This window comes from Amblyraja radiata, chromosome 5, assembly GCF_010909765.2.
Source record: "Amblyraja radiata isolate CabotCenter1 chromosome 5, sAmbRad1.1.pri, whole genome shotgun sequence".
In the NCBI taxonomy this organism is placed as follows: Eukaryota; Metazoa; Chordata; class Chondrichthyes; order Rajiformes; family Rajidae; genus Amblyraja; species Amblyraja radiata.
The window spans coordinates 90715555-90736287 of NC_045960.1; the positions used below are offsets into that span (position 1 = coordinate 90715555).

General features: G+C 42.8%; 1 protein-coding gene across 1 annotated transcript; it reads right to left on the reverse strand.

Annotated features, from left to right (window-relative positions):
• Positions 1-437: 437 nt before the first annotated feature.
• On the reverse strand, positions 438-18120 carry LOC116973540 (serine/threonine-protein kinase PDIK1L-like). Its single transcript, XM_033021722.1, has 3 exons — positions 17351-18120; positions 8438-8651; positions 438-1570 (listed from the first exon to the last, which is right to left on the reverse strand). Exons 1-3 carry the CDS (start codon positions 17891-17893, stop codon positions 1341-1343), a joined length of 987 nt encoding a protein of 328 aa, XP_032877613.1. The 5' UTR covers positions 17894-18120; the 3' UTR covers positions 438-1340.
• Positions 18121-20733: the final 2613 nt, after the last annotated feature.

Below are 20733 nucleotides of genomic sequence, written 5' to 3' on the forward strand. Positions count from 1 at the left end.
AAGGACCCGATGTCACACACTGAAGGAATATGTTGTGCATGACTGAATTGGACATCAGAATTTCCCCTGAATAAGGGCATTAATAAAGTTTAATCTAATCTAATCTAATCTAATCTAATTGCAAAGGTTGACATTTAATTAATGCACAGATGTTGGGATCTGTATTTTTGCAACCAACCTTTTGACCTGTAATCTTTCAACACAGATTGTTTCAGCCGTGTTTATCTCTGCACCTAGCATTGTTGCAATGAATTGCTGACATGGACTAATACAGATTGCCACAAAATAGGTTCCAGAGAAAGATACTTTATTAATACCAATAATGTACGTAGGAATACTACAGCAAATTAAAACTCAAGAATCAGAAGGATTCAAATCAGATTACATAATCTCATTCCCCAATAATCCTCCCCACACTCCACTCCACAGTGTGATTCAAACATGAACGGAACATCCACAAGCACCAAATTCTCAGGACAGAATCTACTCAAAAAATTGATAACTTACTTAAGCTCATTATTATTATTATTATTATTTTTAAAAGCAAGAAAGCACAACATATTCAAAAGCAAGAGCAGCTGAGGCTACGAGAGAGATTCTTAAAAGGAATGCCAGGGCAGATGTCTGTATCACATATTCAAACCTTTTCTTCACTCACTGTATTACCCTACTTTGCCCTTTACTCCAGCATTACAAAGCAGAAGTAGCCAGAATTGCCACAAGGTAGTGCCATCTAGAGATGCACAATGAGTTACAGCAAGCGTTACTGGAAAACAAGCACCAAAGTCCATCCACCTCAAAAATGGATACACAAAGATCAAAAGAGCACCAATTATTTATTCACCCAACAGGAGAAGAGGAAAGGTCCCAGGAAGCTAGACAATAGATCAAGTACGAAGACAATTTACCACTCGGAGATGACCCGACCCCAGGCTTCTGATCAGCAGCACCGGGTGAAGTCAGCAGAACTGATTAGCTTCCTAGCGAGTCAGTGAAGTAAGTGTCTGGAACTCTGACATCCAACTTTCAACAGGCACTCTTTGACAAGAGTGGCTGTTCAAAGCTCAGCCTAGCCTTTTAAATTAAGTCCTTCGCTTCTCTCTGGGGAAATAAGTGTTTTGAAAGCAGTCTTTGAATCAAGAATCACAAACCTTTCAAGATCTATGGAACTGCAGCTTGCAAGGCAAAAAAAAGAAAAAAAACGATGCACCCAATACAACAATTACATACAAAAGACAGAATATGTTGTAATAGCCAGAATCCGTTGTAATAATACAGATGAATATTTCTTCCCATTGTTTTCAGAACTGCAGGAAAGTAGCAACCTGCAATGATTGCCATTACATCCTCAGCCTTGCTCCGGTGAAAATAACCTGCTCAATTTGAGCTCCAAGACTAAAAGCATCAGGTCGCTCCCGGGGGTTATAAGCCAACATGTCTTGCAGAAGCTTCTGGATACCTTTGCTCAGAGATCTTTTACTATTCATAGGGATTGCAAGCTCCAGGCTGGGATTCTCCATCAATGCCTTTCCCACTGGAACTAAGTGACGTCCTCGAGATAGATACATGCCTGCAAAAGTAGCCCCAAATATTCTGGATTAGTATTTAGTTCCTGTAACTATAACCGCACCCCCTCTAATCTACAACATGAGAATTATCATTCTCTGCCTCACATTAGATCAGTTCAATTTTGCTGCTGCCCAATTGAGATTTGACATCCAACAGGAATCAGTTCTGCATCAGAACACATCAACTCCAACATTTAAACAATTCTGGTTTCTCAATTCACAAAATATTAATTGTTACTAACTGCTACGTTGTATTTAGAGTATTGTGCACAGTTCTGGTCATCCCCTTACAGGAAGGATGTGGAGGCTTTAGAGATGCAGAGGTAACTAGATTAAAGGGTATTATCAATAAAAAGAGTTTGTACAGATTTGGATTATTTTCTCTGGTGTCAGAGACTGAAGGGGGGCCTGATAGGTCTAGGGGCGCTACATTGAAGGCGCCTCTGCCTACAGCCTGTCCGTTTTTTCTATCTTTTTTTAAATTTTAGTTTGTCTAGATAGTTTTGTTTGGGGATTCTTTTGTTTTTCTATGTGAGGGAGGGGGGGGAGGGGTAAGGGGGAACGTTTCCCAGTCGCTTCCTGGCGAGGATGCGACTATTTCTCCGAATCGCGGCCTCGCCCCCCCACCTCGCGGCCTACCAACTGGATCGGGGCGGCCTTTCCTACCGGAGATCGGGGACCAGACCAGAGCTTCAGCAGCGGCGGAGTGGGCGATGCCAATCTGGATTGCTGTTTGAAGCTCCGGAGCGTTGGGCCGCTGCTCCAACATTGCAGGGCTGTGGTTCGCGGAGCTCCCAACATGGGCGGCGCTGACCGACATCGCGGGGTCCCTGGGGCCTTTTGCCGAGGGCCGCCAGTGTTAAATCTTCGCCCAGCGTGGCCTGGGGACGTCAAGAGCTGCGGACTCCGGTGGGTAGCGGCCGATTTGGAGTCCAAGTCGCTGAGGTTGGCCTCCCGTTCCGACTGAAGTTCCAACATCCCGGCGAGCAGGCCTGAGCGGCGGGCTGCCCGCAGCGGCTACTGCGGAGGGCTCCGGAGGCCCCAACCACAGGCGAACATCAGAGGAAGATGACTGACTTTGGTGCCTTCCCTCACAGTGGGAAACTTTTGATTCTGCTGTGTGGGGATGTTTTATGTTGAACTCTATCGTGTGTTGTGTTCTTTATTTTATTGTATGGCTGTATGGTGATCAAATTTCACTGTGCCAACTGGCACATGTGACAAATAAATGTATCTTGAACTATATAAAAATTAGGGAATAGACAGGGCAGACAGTCAGAACCTTTTCTCTGGGTGGAAATATCAAATACCAGAGGTCATAGCTTCAAGGCGAACACAGCAGGGTTAAAAGGAGATATGTAGGGAAAGATTTTTTTTTCTAAACAATGGATTACAACTAGAACGGTTGGGGGGAGGGACTCAAATAGAGAAAGCTAGTAGACAGTGTGTGAGGCAGGAGGCAGAGAAGGAAAGACCCAACATGTAGGGGGGAAAGAAGAAAACAATAATAAACAGAGAATAAGAGGTGGTGGGGTTCTTAAATGTGTGAGCAGAGAGACAGAGGGGTGTAAAATGGGGGTAGAAGCAATAGGTAGCAAGGTGAAAAGTAAAAGTGGCAGGCAGACAAATCCAGGGCAAAAACCAAAAAGGGACACTTTTCAACATAATTGTATAAGGGGTAAGAGCGTTGTAAAAACAAACCTGAAGGCTTTGTGTCTCAATGCAAGAAGCATTTGTAATAAGGTGGATGAGTTGAATGTGCAGATAGCCATTAATGATTATGATATAGTTGGGATCACGGAGACATGGCTCCAGGGTGACCAAGGCTGGGAGCTGAACATCCAGGGATATTCAATATTCAGGAGGGATAGACAGAAAGGAAAAGGAGGTGGGGTAGCGTTGCTGGTTAGAGAGGAGATTAACGCAATGGAAAGGAAGGACATTAGCTTGGAGGATGTGGAATCGATATGGGTAGAGCTGCGAAACACTAAGGGGCAGAAAACGCTAGTGGGTGTTGTGTACAGGCCACCTAACAGTAATAGTGAAGTTGGGGATGGCATCAAACATGAAATTAGAAATGCGTGCAACAAAGGTAAAACAGTTATAATGGGTGACTTCAATCTACATATAGATTGGGTGAATCAAATTGGCAGGGGTGCTGAGGAAGAGGGTTTCTTGGAATGTATGCGGGATAGTTTTCTAAACCAACATGTAGGAGCCAACGAGAGAGCAGGCTATTCTAGACTGGGTATTGAGTAATGAGGAAAGGTTAGTTAGCAGTCTTGTTGTGTGTGCCCCCTTGGGCAAGAGTGACCATAATATGGTTGAGTTCTTCATTAGGATGGAGAGTGACATTGTTAATTCAGAAACAATGGTTCTGAACTTAAAGAAAGGTAACTTTGAGGGTATGAGACGCAAATTGGCCAAGATTGACTGGCAATTAATTCTTAAAAGGTTGACGGTGGATATGCAATGGAAGGTATTTAAAGACTGCATGGATGAACTACAAAAATTGTTCATCCCAGTTTGGCAAAAGAATAAATCAGGGAAGGTAGTGCATCCGTGGATAACAAGGGAAATCAGGGATAGTATCAAAGCAAAAGATGAAGCGTACAAATTAGCCAGAAAAAGCAGCCTACCAGAGGACTGGGAGAAATTCAGAGACCAGCAGAGGAGGACAAAGGGCTTAATTAGGAAATGGAAAATAGATTATGAAAGAAAACTGGCAGGGAACATAAAAACTGACTGCAAACGTTTTTATAGATATATGAAGAGAAAGAGATTAGTTAAAACAAATGTAGGTCCCTTGCAGTCAGAAACAGGTGAATTGATCATGGGGAACAAGGATATGGCGGACCAATTGAATAACTACTTTGGTTCTGTCTTCACTAAGGAAGACATAAATAATCTGCCGGAAATAGCAGGGGACCGCGGGTCAAAGGAGATGGAGGAACTGAGTGAAATCCAGATTAGTCGGGAAGTGGTGTTGGGTAAATTGAATGGATTAAAGGCCGATAAATCCCCAGGGCCAGATAGGCTGCATCCCAGAGTACTTAAGGAAGTAGCTCCAGAAATAGTTGGTGCATTAGTGATAATTTTTCAAAACTCTTTAGATTCTGCAGTAGTTCCCGAGGATTGGGGGTAGCTAATGTAACCCCACTTTTTAAAAAGGGAGGGAGAGAGAAAACAGGGAATTACAGACCAGTTAGTCTAACATCGGTAGTGGGGAAACTGCTAGAGTCAGTTATTAAAGATGGGATAGCAGCACATTTGGAAAGTGGTGAAATCATTGGACAAAGTCAGCATGGATTTACGAAAGGTAAATCGTGTCCGACGAATCTTATAGAATTTTTCGAGGATGTAACTAGTAGAGTGGATAGGGGAGAACCAGTGGGTGTGTTATATCTGGACTTTCAGTAGGTTTTCGACAAGGTCCCACATAAGAGATTAGTATACAAACTTAAAGCACACGGTATTGGGGGGTTCAGTATTGATGTGGATAGAGAACTGGCTGGCAAACAGGAAGCAAAGAGTAGGAGTAAACGGGTCCTTTTCAGAATGGCAGGCAGTGACTAGTGGGGTACCGCAAGGCTCAGTGCTGGGACCTCAGCTATTTACAATATATATTAATGATTTGGACGAGGGCATTGAATGCAACATCTCCAAGTTTGCGGATGACACTAAGCTGGGGGGAAATGTTAGCTGTGAGGAGGATGCTAGGAGGCTGCAAGGTGACTTGGATAGGCTGCGTGAGTGGGCAAATGTGTGGCGGATGCAGTATAATGTGGATAAATGTGAGGTTATCCACTTTGGTGGCAAAAACAGGAATGCAGACTATTATCTAAATGGTGGCCGATTAGGAAAAGTGGAGATGCAACGAGACCTGGGTGTCATGGTACACCAGTCATTGAAAGTAGGCATGCAGGTGCAGCAGGCAGTGAAGAAAGCAAATGGTATGTTAGCATTCATTGCAAAAGGATTTGAGTATAGCAGGGAGGTTCTACTGCAGTTGTACACGGTCTTGGTGAGACCACACCTGGAGCATTGCGTACAGTTTTGGTCTCCAAATCTGAGGAAGGACATTATTGCCATAGAGGGAGTGCAGAGAAGGTACACCAGACTGATTCCTGGGATGTCAGGACTCTCATATGAAGAAAGACTGGATAGACTCAGCTTGTACTCACTAGAATTTAGGAGATTAAGGGGGGGATCTTATAGAAATTTACAAAATTCTTAAGGGGTTGGACAAGCTAGATGCAGGAAGATTGTTCCCGATGTTGGGGAAGTCCAGGACAAGGGGTCACAGCTTAAGGATAGAGGGAAAATCCTTTAAGACCGAGATGAGAAAACATTTTTCACACAGAGTGGTGAATCTCTGGAACTCTCTGCTACAGAAGGTAGTTGAGGCCAGTTCATTGGCTATATTTAAGAGGGAGTTAGATGTGGCCCTTGTGGCTAAAGGGATCAGGGGGTATGGAGAGAAGGCAGGTACAGGGTACTGAGTTGGATGATCAGCCATGATCACATTGAATGGCGGTGCAGGCTCGAAGTGCCGAATGGCCTACTCCTGCACCTATTTTCTATGTTCTATATATTATGGCCTTTAATGGACTCCTAGGGGTGGTCATGGAGGCAGATAGGGGTGTTCAAGAGGCTTTTAGATAAACACATAGATATGCAGGGAATTAGAGGGATATAGATAATGTGCAGGCAGGAGAGGTTAATTTATCTTGGAATCATAATCAGCAGACATTTTGGGCTGAAGGTCCCGTTCTATACCAGGGAAACAGAAATTACCCTGGATAAAATCCACCCCATGAAAAGATGTGCAACTGTAGAAAAATAAGTCAATTTCCTTTTCACTGATGTGATTACTTTAATGTGATGTGATGTCTGAAGAAGGGTCTCGACCCGAAATGTCACCCATTCCTTTGTTCCATAGATGCTGCCTCACCCGCTGAGTTTCTCCAGCATTTTTGTCTACCTTCAATTTTTCCAGCATCTGCAGTTCTTTCTTAAACATGATGACTTTAACTGCTCAGTGATTAATGTTACTGAGCTGACAGCCAGAGACAAGTGTTCAAGCCCCACCTTGGCAGTAAGGAATTGAAAACAAGTAATTAAATAAATCTGGAAAAAAAATGCAAAACTATCATCGTCACAAAAACTAATGTGGTTCGAATTGACGAGCCTTTCCACTCCTCACTTTAATTTCATGATTCATGTATTTTGTGTCATGTATATTTTGTTTTTATGACAGTTCGCACATCAATTTCCCTCCTGGGATAAATAAAGTTCTATCGTATTGTATCGTATGCCCTTCAGGGAAGAAAATCTGCCGTCCTTACCTGGTCTGTCCTGTGTGTGACTCCAGACCATCAACATCATCAACTCTCAACTGTCTCAGCTCAGGGGCAATTAGTGAAAGGCAATAAATGCTAACAACATCGGGTCCCCAGAATGATAAAATGAATTGGGCAATTTGTATAATGGATAACCAATTAGATTTCTAATTCATTTTCCGTCTCAGAGTACTCCCTGATGACAAATTGTGAAACCCAGCAAGTCATTTGAACCTAGATGATTTAAAGATGCAATGGGAAATCTCATTATATAAATTTTAAATTGCAGAAATATTTGGGATAGAGTTTCTGATCTGGATCTGGGACATTACTGTTGGAAGAACTGCAGCATATTTCTATTCCACTTAATGGAGTGAAGGCCACAGGATGAGAGATTCTTTTCTTTTTTAATTAGTCTCACGCTTCCTAATAAACGGCTTTACCATAATCACTCGTGCGAAACTAACTTATGGCCTGAGACTAGACCACACTCAGAAGCAAACATGATGCTGGCAGACATGCTGGAGGGGAAAGAGAATACTAGATCTGCCCTTCCCATCAAAGAGATGGTTGGTTTGGGAGGAAAGAGGATCTGCGTGTTAATTCGGAAACAAATACTTGGTGGTACAAGCACATTTACTACCTCACCCTTCATCACACCTCAAAACAGTGAGAAGCCAGTAATTAATACATTGTGTCTCCATGAAGTGGTGTCACATTGTTGCCAAGATACTTTAATACAGTAACTCAAACTCAGAGACTCAAGGGGTACGCACGCTAGAGTCAGATTGTTTCAGCAGATGCTCCGGCCCTATAGCAGAAGCGTCCACGTCGCGGGGCTGGAAACTAGAAGTATCCTGTGCTAATTCTGCTACCACCATCATCTATTGCGACAAGTGATGGCTTCCACTGATTGTCGCCGGAAGCTTGTGTCCTTTTCAGGATGGACGATGACAGCGAGGTCAACATTTGTAACAAGATGGACACGAAAAGAAGCTGACGCTCCTAGGGTGACATCTCTATTCATACAGGAAAATCTTTTTTTTTTTTTTTATGTAAAAAAAAATAAAAAAATAGCAGTGGTTAAGCCTATGAGTAAACAGCCTGCTACAAATAACATCAAATTAAGAAAAGAAACACAGGAGAAAGAGAGCAAAAAAAAAAAAAGGCTCCTCACTTTCTACTGCTGATGCAGTGGCCCAGAAAGCAAAAATTCCCATGCATTACTTTCTAGATCCAATTCCCTCGAATGCTTATTGGAAGATTAAATTCAGGGTAAATGCAAGTGGTTCTTGGATTTGAGTGGTCAGTTGTCATTCAGTGGTCAGTGGTCATTTTATTTATTTATTGCTCATATTCTATGTCGCTCTTCTTGGGAGATGCTAACTGCATTTCGTTGCCTCTGTACTGTACACTGCACAATGACAATAAAGTTTGAATCTGAATCTGTATATGCAGCATTTCCCTTATTCTACTTCCCATTTGCATGAACAATCCCATGTTTAAAACCCCTTCCCCAAAACTCACCCAACAGTTCTTTCTCAGACTCTGCTTCTCGAAAAGTGAGTCTCTCCATCATGGCCCAGAAGATGATCCCAAGGGCAAAGATGTCCACCTTGTTCGAGTACTGCCCTTCCCAGAGCTCAGGGGCCATGTAGAAATCGGAACCACAGGCTTCAGACACCTGCCACTGGCTCACACTGCCTTTGCTTTGACACTTACTCAAGCCAAAATCAGCCACCTGAAACAAAGAGAAGAGTTCCCATTTGCCAGTGTCAGTGTCAGCTTCCCTGAGCAGCAGTTTGAAAACTATTACAGTTGTTAAAAACAAGACCTTTGCTTTTCACATTTATTAAATCTTGAAAGTAAATAACAACCCGACACCAAATACAGGAACTGTCAAATCCATCAATGCAGGGCTTCAAACCACTTCAAGAATATTGTCCATACAAAGAACTTCCATTGTCCAAGAATGGAGAATTATTTTCCCAAGCTCTTCCTTGGTGTCAGTTGTGGCTCTGTTGGGAAGGCATGCTTTTGAATCGGGGTGGAAGATTGCAACCTTCACGTGGTCCGCCCTGTTTCGACTAATGCAATCAACTCGACGTGCACAAACGGAAGATCAAATAGAAAAAGTTGTCCAACAACTTTAGGCTGTGCACGCCACACGAAAGAAGAAAAAGAAGAAGCTTTTGAATCAAGATCCAAGTCCCATCCAGACACTCCAATAAAAAGAGCAGTATTGAGGGATGCTGCATTGTCAGAGGAGCATTTTTTCAGATAATGTGTGCTTCAGATAACTGAGCTTTTTTCACTTGGTCAGAAAAGTGGAATGTTACCTCCATGCTTTGACCAATATTTATCCAAATCCAATACAATTAAAAACAGATCCAAGGAATCATAAACATTGAATTCTCCAATCTTAGGTAACCTCTCACATACCCCACCCCTCCCCTTTCCCCCTCTGCTTCTCTCACATGTATCCCATCTGGAGTCCCGCCTATTTCTCCCCATCCCCCTGCCAATTTCCCCCCTCTGGCTTTACAATGTTCCATGCTTCAAACCCATCTCAAACATTCCTTATCTCAGACCTTTGTTGCAACCATCCCGCCTATCAAAGCCCAACTCGCCGAGTTACTCCAGTATTTGGTGTTCTCTAGCAAACATATTGCCCTGCGAGTTTGTCATATGGAATTTTGACTCCATGTTTTATGGAAAAATTGGCTGCCAAATTCCATGTGGCATTGCAATTTCAATTCAAAACATGAAAATACTTTTGACTGCACGCTTTATAGAAAACATTGCTACCAAAAGGAATGTAACGGCAAAGATCATGACTAATTCACTCTGTCCTACTTGTTCCCCATAACTCTACACGTAGTAATAAGCATCTTTAAATTTATATCTTCTCTCGAGGATATTGAACATTAGTCTTTAATAACTGCAGTTAAAAGGTTTATGACCTGATCAAAACACCATGATTAAAAATAACTAGGTCTAGCTGCATCTACCACGTTTACCAACATAATCATTACTACAAAAACATTCCCCGTCTTTGCCAACAATAAGCCCTGGTTGAATCTGGAGACTTGTAACCTGCTGAGGACTTGACATGTGGCATTTAAGGCCGGTGGTCCAGTCTCAAACATTAAGTCCAGGTATAACTTTCTAAAGTGTCAAGAGACAATTTCAAACCAAGATGGAGACGCATGCAGATGCTCAACAGCTGTGTCAGAGATTGCACACTATCACCATCTACAAGGTGAACCTGGGCAGCTGCAGGTGGAAATGATGCATCACTTACAGACAAGTTGAATGCCCGCTTTGAAAGAGAGAACAGCACACCTACACAAGCCCCCACAGCCCTGTGATCCCAGTCTCCAAGGCTGACATCAAAGCATCCTTCAAGAGGGTGAATCCACAAAAAATATACCCAGCAAGAGAGCATGCATGACTAGGGACCCGTGCAGACCAATTGTCTGGAGTATTCATGGATATCTTCAATCTCTCACTTCTGCGGTTCTCACCCGATTCAAAACCGTATCCATCACACTGGTTCCTAAGAGGAGTAATGACCTGCCTTAATGACTACCGTCCAGTAGCACTTATATCGACCCAAAACGTCGCCTATTCCTTCTCTCCATAAATGCTGCCTCACCAACTGAGTTTCTCCAGCATTTGCCTACCTTCCACTATAATTAAGTACTTTGAGAGATTGGTTATGACTAGAGCCAGGATTTTGCCATAAATGCCATAAGTGCCTGTTCATGCCTTTTTTGATGATTTCAGGAAGATAATGCCTTTTTCACAATAGAGACTAAATCAGCCTTATTTTGCCGTGTTAACATAACTTACAAGAAAATTTACACCACCAGGGCGAAACCCGGCTGTAAATGAGTGTTAATTGGTGATTGGAGAAGGGTGCGTAGGAAAGGGTCCAGTCTTTGCAGACCGGAGTTATGCTTTAAGTAAGTGTGAAGTGGTGATTGGGGAGGAGTAAGTGGGGAAGGGTCCAATCTTTTCAAACTGGAGTCAGGCTGTGAGTAGGTGTGAAGTGTTGGTTGGGGGGGGAGGGGGTCAGCTGACGATTGTCCAAGGATTGGGGGGTTTTCCTCTTGTCGTGAATGTACGGGAGTGATACATTCTCTACAGTCAACTGTGTGCTGTTTTGCAAAGCATGTGAGAAAGCAGTGAATCATGAGAATAAATATTTCGTCTCCCAGCATGTACAGACAGCTAAACACAAGTCGGCGGCAGAGAAACTGAAGGTAGGAAATACGCAAGCTTGTCGCCTCACAACAGCTGGCTCCAGTCGCAAATCTGAGTTTGAGTGATCTGTGCAAAGCATTCATTGATGCTGGAATTCCACCGTGGAAATTGGAAAACAAATCTCTCAGTGGTTTTTTAGAGAAATACACAGAGGAACATATACCTAGCTAGTCATCATTACGGAAAAATTATGTCGACAGCAACTTCAACATTGTTATGCAGAAAATTAGAGATGAAGTTGCATGACACAAAATATGGATCTCAATAACCATATAACCATATAACCATATAACAATTACAGCACGGAAACAGGCCATCTCGACCCCTCTAGTCCGTGCCGAACACATAATCTCCCCTAGTCCCATATACCTGCGCTCAGACCATAACCCTCCATTCCTTTCCCATCCATATAACTATCCAATTTATTTTTAAATGATAAAAACGAACCTGCCTCCACCACCTTCACTGGAAGCTCATTCCACACAGCTACCACTCTCTGAGTAAAGAAGTTCCCCCTCATGTTACCCCTAAACTTCAGTCCCTTAATTCTCAAGTCATGTCCCCTTGTTTGAATCTTCCCTACTCTCAGTGGGAAAAGCTTTTCCACGTCAACTCTGTCTATCCCTCTCATCATTTTAAAAACCTCTATCAAGTCCCCCCTTAACCTTCTGCGCTCCAAAGAATAAAGCCCTAACTTGTTCAACCTTTCTCTGTAACTTAGTTGCTGAAACCCAGGCAACATTCTAGTAAATCTCCTCTGTACTCTCTCTATTTTGTTGACATCCTTCCTATAATTAGGCGACCAAAATTGTACACCATACTCCAGAATTGGCCTCACCAATGCCTTGTACAATTTTAACATTACATCCCAACTTCTATACTCAATGCTCTGATTTATAAAGGCCAGCACACCAAAAGCTTTCTTTACCACCCTATCTACATGAGATTCCACTTTCATGGAACTGTGCACAGTTATTCCCAGATCCCTCTGTTCACCTACATTCTTCAATTCCCTACCATTTACCATGTACGTCCTATTTTGATTTGTCCTGCCAAGATGTAGCACCTCACACTTATCAGCATTAAACTCCATCTGCCATCTTTCAGCCCACTCTTCCAACTGGCATAAATCTCTCTGTAGACTTTGAAACTCTACTTCATTACCCGCAACCCCACCTATCTTAGTATCATCTGCATACTTACTAATCCAATTTACCACACCATCGTCCAGATCATTGATGTACATGACAAACAACAGTGGACCCAACACAGATCCCTGTGGCACCCCACTCGTCACTGGCCTCCAACCTGACAAACAACCATCCACCATTACTCTCTGGCATCTCCCATTCAGCCACTGTTGAATCCATCTTGCTACTCCACCATTAATACCCAACCATTGAACCTTCTTAACCAACCTTCCATGAGGAACCTTGTCAAAGGCCTTACTGAAGTCCATATACACAACATCCACTGCTTTACCCTCATCAATTTCCCGAGTAACATCTTCAAAAAATTCAAGAAGATTAGTTAAACATGACCTTCCAGGCACAAATCCATGTTGACTGTTCCTAATCAGGCCCTGTTTATCCAGATGCTTATATATATTATCTCTAAGTATTCTTTCCATTAATTTGCCCACCACTGACGTCAAACTAACAGGTCTATAATTGCTAGGTTTACTCTTAGACCCCTTTTTAAACAATGGAACAACATGCGCAGTACGCCAATCCTCCGGCACTATTCCAGTTTCTAATGACATTTGAAATATTTCTGCCATAGCCCCTGCTATTTCTACACTAACTTCCCTCAATGTCCTAGGGAATATCCTGTCCGGACCTGGAGACTTATCCACTTTTATATTTCTCAAAAGTGTCAGTACTTCCTCTACTTTGATCCTCATAGTTTCCATAGCTACTCTACTTGTTTCCCTTACCTCACATAATTCAATATCCTTCTCCTTGGTGAATACCGAAGAAAAGAAACTGTTCAATATCTCCCCCATCTCTTTTGGCTCTGCAGATAGTTGGCCACTCTGACTCTCTAATGGACCAATTTTATCCCTCGTTATCCTTTTGCTATTAATATAGCGGTAGAAACCCTTCGGATTTACTTTTACCTTACTTGCCAAAGCAACCTCATATCTTCTTTTAGCTTTTCTAATTTCTTTCTTAAGATTCTTTTTACATTCTTTATACTCCTCAAGCACCTCATTTACTCCATGCTGCCTATAACTATTGTAGATCTCCCTCTTTTTCCGAACCAAGTGTCCAATTTCCCTTGAAAACCATGGCTCTTTACAATTTTTACGATTTCCTTTCAACCGAACAGGGACATAAAGATTCTGTACTCTTAAAATTTCACCTTTAAATGTACTCCATTTCTCTTCCACATCTTTCCCATAAAACAAACTGTCCCAATTTACTCCTTTTAAATCCTTTCGCATCTCCTCAAAGTTAGCCTTTCTCCAATCAAAAATCTCAACCCTAGGTCCAGTTTTGTCCCTCTCCATAATTATATTGAAACTAATGGTATTGTGATCACTGGACCCGAACTGTTCCCCAACGCATACCTCTGCCACCTGACCCATCTCATTTCCTAACAGGAGGTCCAGTACCGCCCCTTCTCTAGTAGGTACTTCTATGTATTGTTGCAAAAAACTATCCTGCACACATTTTACAAACTCCAACCCATCCAGCCCATTTACAGAATGTGTTTCCCAGTCTATGTGTGGAAAATTGAAATCTCCCACAATCACTACCTTGTGCTTACTACTAATATCTGCAATCTCCTTACATATTTGCTCTTCCAATTCTCGCTCCCCATTTGGCGGTCTATAATACACCCCTATAAGTGTTGCTACCCCTTTCCCATTTCTCAGTTCCACCCAAATAGCCTCCCTAGACGAGCCCTCTAATCTATCCTGCCAAAGCACTGCTGTAATATCTTCCCTGATAAGCAATGCAACACCTCCACCTCTTGCCCCTCCAATTCTATCACACCTGAAGCAATGAAATCCTGGAATATTTAGTTTCCAATCACAGCCCTCCTGCAACCATGTTTCACTGATCGCCACAACATCATACTTCCAGGTGTCAATCCAGGCTCTAAGTTCATCCACTTTTCTTACAATGCTCCTAGCATTAAAATATACACATTTAAGAAACCCACCCTCTCTTATTCTCTGATTATTTTCTTTTTCTTCTCTCTCCCCTACATTTTGGGTCATATAGACGAGACAACCGATGCTGTGGGGAGATATGTTGCCAATGGGGTCATCGGTACACTGGAGGCAAGTCAACCATCAAAGGAGTATTTGTTGACATCGGAAGTATTGGAGAAGTCAAACAGCTCAACTATTGCTCAGTTGTTTACATCTTCACTTGCTGTTCTTTGGCCAGAAGGTATAAAACACGAGAATGTTCTTCTGTTTGTGACCGATGCAGCTCCATACATGTAAAAAGCTGCTCGTGCTCCTAACGTTTTATTCCCCAAAATGTTGTATTTGACATGCTTAGCTCAAGGACTTCATAAAATTGCCGAGCACATACGTAGCTTTTATGCAAATGTCGATCGCCTAGTTTCCAATGTCAAGAAAATCTTCCTCAAAGCACCATCACATATGCAGTTGTTCAAGGAAATGACACCAGAGATTCCGCTACCTCCTCAGCCTGTTGACTAGGTGGGGTACATGGCTTTCTGCTGTACTCTACCAAACTGCAAATTTTGAAAAGATAAAAGAAATCGTCAACTGTTTTGAAGAAGAAGAATCTGCTGCAGTCAGGATCGTCAGTAAAATCATGCAGAAAAAGCCCCTCCATTGTGATCTTGTGTTTATTGCTTCCAATTTTGCAAACTTCCCACAAGCTATTACTTCCCTTGAGAAATGTGGCAAAACATTAGTGAATAACTTGCAGGTTTTCAACAAATTAACTGATGATATTCGTAAAGTTCCTGGCGATGTAGGTAAAGATATACAAGAAAAATGTGAGAGTGATTTTAGCTAACAAAGATTGAAGAAATACAAAACATAGCTAAAGTTCTCAAGGGTAGTTATTAAGCACAAGATAGTGACATGAATAGAGTCTGTAGCTCATTTCAGGTATGCACCAGTGACCTCAGCTGAGGTAGAAAGACGTTTTTCACAACTGAAGCATATTCTGTCTGACATAGTTTAACACCAGTTAATTTGAAGGAAAAAAATGCTAGTAATTATGTGCAACCAGACAACTTTGGTCATTTAATGTAGTATACCTTCATAATTATCATTTTAAACCATGTTTTGGTGGTGGAAATAAATGCCTTTCTATGCCTTTTTCTGTCAACAAACCTTTTTCGTGCCTTTTTTGTAATTTTATTTTTCCTTTTTGCCTGCCTATTTCAGAGATTTTTAGCGCCTAAACATCCTGGCTCTAGTTATGACATAAATCAACTCCAGCCTCAAATGACCTTTGGCGGTCCTCACTGTGGATCAGTAACAAAATCTCATTGATCAACACAGGTGCACCTCACCAATGTGTGCTTAGCCTCCTGCTCTCTCTTTAAACCCATGACTGTTGCCAATCAGTTCTAATACCATCTATAAATTCGGAAAAAGGTTTGGAACTTGGCTTTTATTGAGACATGCTATAAAGTCTCCAGTAAGTTTCACTAATCATTGGTTCTTCAACAAACAATTACCACAGTTGCCAAAAGTGACCAAATATCACCTTTTGTAAAGGACCCAGTGGAAGCAATGGTCCAAGATACTTAGCCCTGGTAGGACAGAACTTCTTTTGACAAGTTGTTGGTATTAGAGTAGAAGAGAAAAGCAAGTCAGTACTTTAAGAAATAGGAGTGCGTCAGTGCACATGGGTTGTCAACAGTGGAGCAATCCGAAGGCACTCAACAGAAATTTAAGTTGCTTTTACCCCTGCGGGAGTAGAAATAAAAACATCGTGCAATGAAATTAAGATATTATGGGAGCCACATCTGTGAGACATCTGACAGCAAGGGATTGAGTGAGTTGTACTCATCCACTTTCTCAACACGATCAATTTCAACAAGAGAATTTTGGATAATAAAAAGACAATTTAGATGGATCTAATTTCATAGCGACAAACATACACAAGGCAAGCAAATTGTTTTTGACATTATTAGAGTACTAGATCTCAGCCTAACGATGCAATCCATTACTCTGAAACCCAACTAGTTAATGCTGATGGGTAGGTCTGATTACACATGTTTAAAAAATCAATAGGAAATAAGGCAAGTGTACACAAGGCCTCAGACTAGACAGGTTAAATTTCACACTTGGGGGGGTGTTCCAGTGTCCTAAAACAGTGAAGGAAGTGCATCAAAGTAACATGGCAGTCCCATGTATAAATTCAAGAAATGAAAAATCTCCGTAGTCCAGCTAATATGCATCCTTCCAAGCAAAACCTGAAAGATAGACTGGAAGCCATAGGGTTCTGAAGAAGGGGTTCGGCCCGAAACGTCGCCTATTTCCTTCGCTCCATAGATGCTGCTGCACCCGCTGAGTTTCTCCAGCATTTTTGTGTACCATCCTGAAAGAGACTACCTGGTTAAGTAATTTTGCTATCAAATGGAAAAAAATGTCAGTCCCTACATTGCGTTAGTAACCAGACTTCAAACAAGGTTCTTATCCTGAAACATTAATTGTCTGAAGACGGGTCTCGACCCGTTCCTTCTCTCCAGAAATACTGCCTGGCCCGCTGAGTTGCTCCAGCGTTGTGTCTATCTTCGGTGTAAAGCAGCATCTACAGTTTGTCCGGTGACCTTTAATCAGCTTTTTCGTTCTCTAACCAGAGTACCTTGTCTCCCTGAAGCCACACTTTCAAAGAACCCTCAACAATATTTCTAACGAAGGGACAACGTTGTACACTGATAACTATCTCAAGCTTTAAAAAATGTTATTTTTTGTTTGCGCGATATACTTTTATTTTTGTGTCTATCTTCGGTGTAAAACCAAAGGAGCATCTACAGTTCCTTCCTATGCATTACATTTCTCTCCAGAAAAGCTACCCGACCTCCTGAGCATTGTTGTTTTAATGTCAAAGCCACTTGCTTGGCTAGGGGTTACTTCGGTTGATCTTAAAAGGCGCTACCGAAATGCAAAATTTTCTCTTCCCGTATTTCTGCCTGTCGGGGTTTGGAGACGGATCCGCTCACCTTGACAACAGGTCCCGCGGGACTGCTGGCGACCAGGACGTTGTCCGGCTTTAGGTCTCGATGGACAATCGCGTTGAGATGCAGGAAAGCCACGGCGGCGCTCAGCTGTTGCATGAAGTGGAGGTTGAGTCCGCAGTCTAGGGCTCGGCTCAGCAGGTAGTCGTTGAGATCCCCTCCATCACAGAACTCCATCACAAACCACAGGCAGTGGGAGGACCGGGGTTCGAAGCAACACTTCCCCTTCAAGCAGGTCTCAACCAGCTGCAGGTGGCTGTCGGATTCCAGCGACCCCCTGCTCAGTTTCTGCATGGTCCGGTCTCTCTGCAGGATACACTCGTCCAGCCAGATCACGTTCGGATGCCTTTTCCTCACCCGACTCAGAGCCCAGAACTCCTGCAGAGCCAACTCGGAGTTCACGGGTGAGTCACACGGCAGTTTCTTCACGGCAACTCTGACCCCGGTCTTGGTCACCGCTTCGTAGACAACACCGTAACTCCCACGGCCTAGTTCCCTCAGTATCTTGTACTTGGGCCCTTGCGCCATGGCAGGCGATAAGACCGGCCGGAGGCCTCCTCACTACAGTCGGCCCACAACCTCAGAGGATGGCCTTGCGAATTGTCCAGAGAAACAGAACGACGCGGGTTAATGTTAAACCCCTCTCCCACCACCAGAGCACCTTGTCTTCCTGAAGCCACACTTTCAAAGAACCCTCAACAATCTTTCTAACGACCACACACCTCGCCAGAAGGGACAACGATGTACACTTACAACTAGCTTAAGCTTTAAAAAATGTTTGTCCTTTTGTTTGCGCGGTATACTTTTATTTTCTAATTCTCCTGCTCCTTATTTTTGAAAAGGTCCCATCTACCATTCACCTCCTTTCCCCCTCACATTAGTATCACACAACGCAAACCCGCTTTACCAATGCTTGATAGATTAGCACTTGATAACGGAGGTTGTTTACCCAATAGAAAGTCACATGGGCAAATTGTTGAGACTAACGAGGGATTTTAATTTAGGGAACGAAAAGGCTGATTAAAGGTCACCCAACAAACGCCTCATAACGGATGCCACCAACGTGGAATCGTCCATTCAAACTAAAATGGGGCAAACGCAGTATAAAATGCCAACCAAGCAGAGGGATGGCTTCCCAACCCAATCAAGCTTTGAATGATGTATACAAGACTTTTACTCGCAGTTTAGACTTGTCATAGAAGGCATCAAACCTTCTGATACACATTATATTTCCGATTAATGGACAGCCAAGCACAGAAGACCACAGTGGAAAAGAATGGACTTCTCCGTCCTCTTCATGCACCCTGCCTGCCGTGAACCTACAGATTGCTTGATTAGTACACGTGTCAGAAGTTATGGGAAGAAGGTATGAGAATGGAGTTAGGAGAGGGAGATCAAATCTGAAGGAAAACACATTGTGTGGAAGAAAATAAATCAGGAATGGCAACAATACTGGGAACAGGAGACAAAGGGGAGACACCTCTATTCGCTACAAAATAGAGTGGGCATTACAGCAAGAAGAGGGGGGAACAGGAGAGAACAGGTAGTATTAGCAAGATTGAGGATAGGACACACTCACCTGAACAGCACATAAAAAATGTTGGGAAAACACCCTACTGGGCTGTGTGAGGAATGCCATCAGCCGGAAACAGTTCAGCATGCTCTAGTTGCATGTAGAAGATATGAAACAGAAAGAAGAGCTTTGATCAGTGAAATTAAGAAAATTGGAATGACAGATATATCAGAAAAGAACATTCTAGAGTATGGAGGGGAAGGAAAAGGAGTAAAGGTGTTGTTTAATTTCTTGAGGGCCTCTGGCCTTATAAAAAGGATATAATGTAAAGACATGAGGACTGTGGAGTGAAGCCAGAAGGTGGCAGCAATGCAACATTGTGGATGCCAGCTGCCGTAAAACTCCAAAGAAGAAGAAGAAGAAGAAGAAGAGAGGGAGCTCTGCCTTGATTGAATAGCAGAGTAGACTTGATGGGCTGAATGTCTTAATTCAGCTCCTATCACATATGATTGCTGATTTGACCATGTGCGTAAGCAGGGTGGACAAAAGTGCTGGAGAAACTCAGCGGGTGAGGCAGCATCTATGGAGCAAAGGAAATAGGCAAAGTTTCGGGACAAGACTACGACCATGTCCATAAGCAGACTCGTCCCCCACGTCAGGCAGCCAGAGATCCCTCAGATGGAGCTTAACTTGTATCCAAAAGGTAAGGATCAACGTTCTAGGGATTGTGACATTCCAATTTAACATGAAGAACTGTTCTAGGTTGCAACAATACCATCCACAATTGGGGCTCTGCCTGCAGGGAAGGATTTAGCCAGTGAATTCAGCAAGATTATTCTTGAAGTGTTTGAGAGATTCCAAGTGACCAGATGCTGCAATAATCCATTTAACTCTGGCCAAATGAGAACACTCCAGTGATCGAGTGGTACCAGAGATGCAAGTGGACCATCTGGTGATTTGGGGGAAGATTAAAATTACATAACCAACACGTAAATTTCCCATTTGCCTTAATTCTTATGAATTTAACATAATGGAAAAATTTACCAAAGGCACTCCAGAAGTACAATTAGACTTGACCCTGTCTACAAGCATAGCTTGAAAAAAATAATAGATTAATCAGGTAATCCCTATCCTTCCCAGATCCACACAGCCATCTTTGATCAGATATTGTTGAGATGTTCAGCCACTCTGTCCTCAAGCATAGATCCGAGTAACAGATGATAGGCTAATTAGTCTTCCCTCCTATATCACTCACCTACTTTAAACAGCGGAATGGAATGTACATGTTCCTGTCAGAAAAGTTCCCCAATCAAGTAAACTTTTTATGGTTGTCGGCTACAATTTTCTGGTAAACTTCCTTTAACTCCATGCGATGAAAACCATCTGGTCCTGGGAATTTACCATTTTTTATTTCCATTATTTTCTACATGCATCTCTTGTAATTTTGCATACATTAATTTTGACTTCACTTTCCCTTATTCAATATTTTCATGGGATGCTTTCTTTTCAAGTGCCATGAATTTTGTAATCTTCTTCCTCTTCCTCTTCCTCTTCCTCTTCCTCTTCCTCTTCCTTCCCCCCCCCCCCAAGGAATAGTTAGATCTCAAGCCGGGTGTTGAGCAGCCAGGTTGTTGTCTCTGCGTCAATGTCTGCTAGGCCCTGACCTCCATTTGGTGGGTGGTAGAGTGGGCACCTAGAGATGTTTGTTGTTCTGCTCCGCATTCATAGGCTGGGTTCTGGCAGAACCCCCATCTCCACATGCTGGCATTGAAGCGCCCAACTCCAGTACGAAGTCTGTTGAGCTTCACCCATGCTCCTCTTGGGAGGTCAGACCCTGGACAGCTTACAAGTAATC